The sequence below is a fragment of the Silene latifolia genome, chromosome Y, assembly GCF_048544455.1.
Source record: "Silene latifolia isolate original U9 population chromosome Y, ASM4854445v1, whole genome shotgun sequence".
Lineage (NCBI taxonomy): Eukaryota > Viridiplantae > Streptophyta > Magnoliopsida > Caryophyllales > Caryophyllaceae > Silene > Silene latifolia.
The window spans coordinates 374,366,861-374,368,697 of NC_133538.1; the positions used below are offsets into that span (position 1 = coordinate 374,366,861).

A 1,837-nucleotide genomic window follows, 5' to 3' on the forward strand; every position below is an offset into this window, starting at 1 on the left:
CAGCTCAAGAAAGATATACTGAGGGTTTCTGGTTTTAGGGAAGGAACTCTGCCATTCAAGTACTTAGGTATGCCCATCCAAAGTACCAGACTAAATAAAAAGGATTGTGAGTGCTTGGTGGACAAGATCTGTAACAGGATTCATAGTTATGGTGCCAGCAAATTTTCATATGCAGGCCGGCTTATCTTGGTACAACATGTCCTTAATACTTTGCATTCTTACTGGTCGTCTTTGTTTATCCTTCCTAAGGGTGTCATTCACAAAATAGAAGCCATATGTAGGAATTTCCTATGGGATGGCAGTGCTGAGTACAGGAGAAATTCTCTAGTGGTATGGGCTACAATATGCAGTCCCAAACAAGAGGGTGGTTTGGGGATAAAGGATCAGGAGCTATAGAACAAAGCTATGGTTAAACAGGAGTTAGCTGCTGGTTACAGTCAAGGGAAATGGAATATGCAGCCAGTAGGATATATGCCAGCAGGTTGTTATGAATGGCTCAGAGGCTCACGGCCTAAGGTGGACTGGTATGGTGTGGTATGGGACAACTGGACTCTACCTAAGCATAGGTTATGGGATGGCTCATAGCTCATAATTCTCTGCACACTAATAGTAGATTGCTGGGATTTGGGATGGACGTTGATGGTAGCTGCTATCTCTGTGGTCTGGCTGATGAAACACAACAGCACCTGTTCTTTGAGTGTGAGTTCAGCAGACAAATACTACAATTAGTGAGCCTCAGTGCTGGGTTTAGGATACCTGATTCAAATGTACTGGACTGGTGTATCCATAACTCGGGCTCGAAAGTTCAGAGGAGCGTGCTGAATGCTATAGTCATGGGGACAATGTACCAGATATGGCAACAGAGGAATAAGAGTAGAGTTGAGTGGGTGGTGAAGAAGCCTGCAATTGTTGCTTAGCTGATTATGGATGATATGAAGAAGAGGATAAAGGAACGTGACAAAAGCAAGATGAAAAGTCAGGATATAGAATGGCTAGGAAAATTAAGATTTATGTAATGCTATGAAGGATCCTTATTCTACTACTTGTATTTGATACATTATATATATATAATATACTCACATTTCACCAAAAAAAAAAAAAAAAAATAATAATAATAATAATAATAATAATAATAATAATAATAATAATAATAATAATAATAATAATAATTCAAAAAAAAAAAAAAAAAAAAAAAAAAAAATAATAATAATAATAATAATAATAATAAGATGGTAATGATAATAATAATAATAATAAGTTGTAATGATAATAATAATAATAATAAGTTGTAATGATAATAATAATAATAATAATAATACGTAATACGATATATTATACATGTATACATATACTCATACCATACTAACTACCATTATATACCACTCACCTTATCCTCACCATAATCTTATCCATTCCATATCACGCAAAATCTACCACCAAATGTTAGAGAGAAAAGAGAGAAAGAGAGATTAGAAGAAAATGGAGATTTTGTCCCTCCGCCTCAAGATCATAAGGTAAAACCGTCTTAAACTAGCATTTATATTATTTAATTAAGACCATTGACCCACCTTGACCCCGACTCACCTCTGACCTTCATTGACCACCCCGTTAACCACCGTTGACAAACAAAAAACGGATTTGACCGAGACATTTTATGGGTATTTATTGTTGTTATGCGACCGTCTTAAGACGGATTTTTGACCCACCTTTCGTGAGTATCTTAGGCTTACCTTGGGTGGGTTTTGTCGAGGGTTGAGTGGGGGTTGTAGTGGTGGTAATGGGTGGTGGTAAGGGTGGTGTTAGGTGGTCGAAAATAGGTGTCAAAGAGGGGGTGACG

General features: G+C 37.1%; 1 protein-coding gene across 1 annotated transcript; it reads left to right on the plus strand.

Annotated features, from left to right (window-relative positions):
* Positions 1 to 405: 405 nt before the first annotated feature.
* Positions 406 to 917, plus strand: LOC141631867 (uncharacterized). The gene is made up of 2 exons (XM_074444483.1): positions 406 to 524; positions 611 to 917. The coding sequence occupies exons 1-2, from the start codon at positions 406 to 408 to the stop codon at positions 915 to 917; spliced, it is 426 nt and encodes a 141-aa protein (XP_074300584.1).
* Positions 918 to 1,837: the final 920 nt, after the last annotated feature.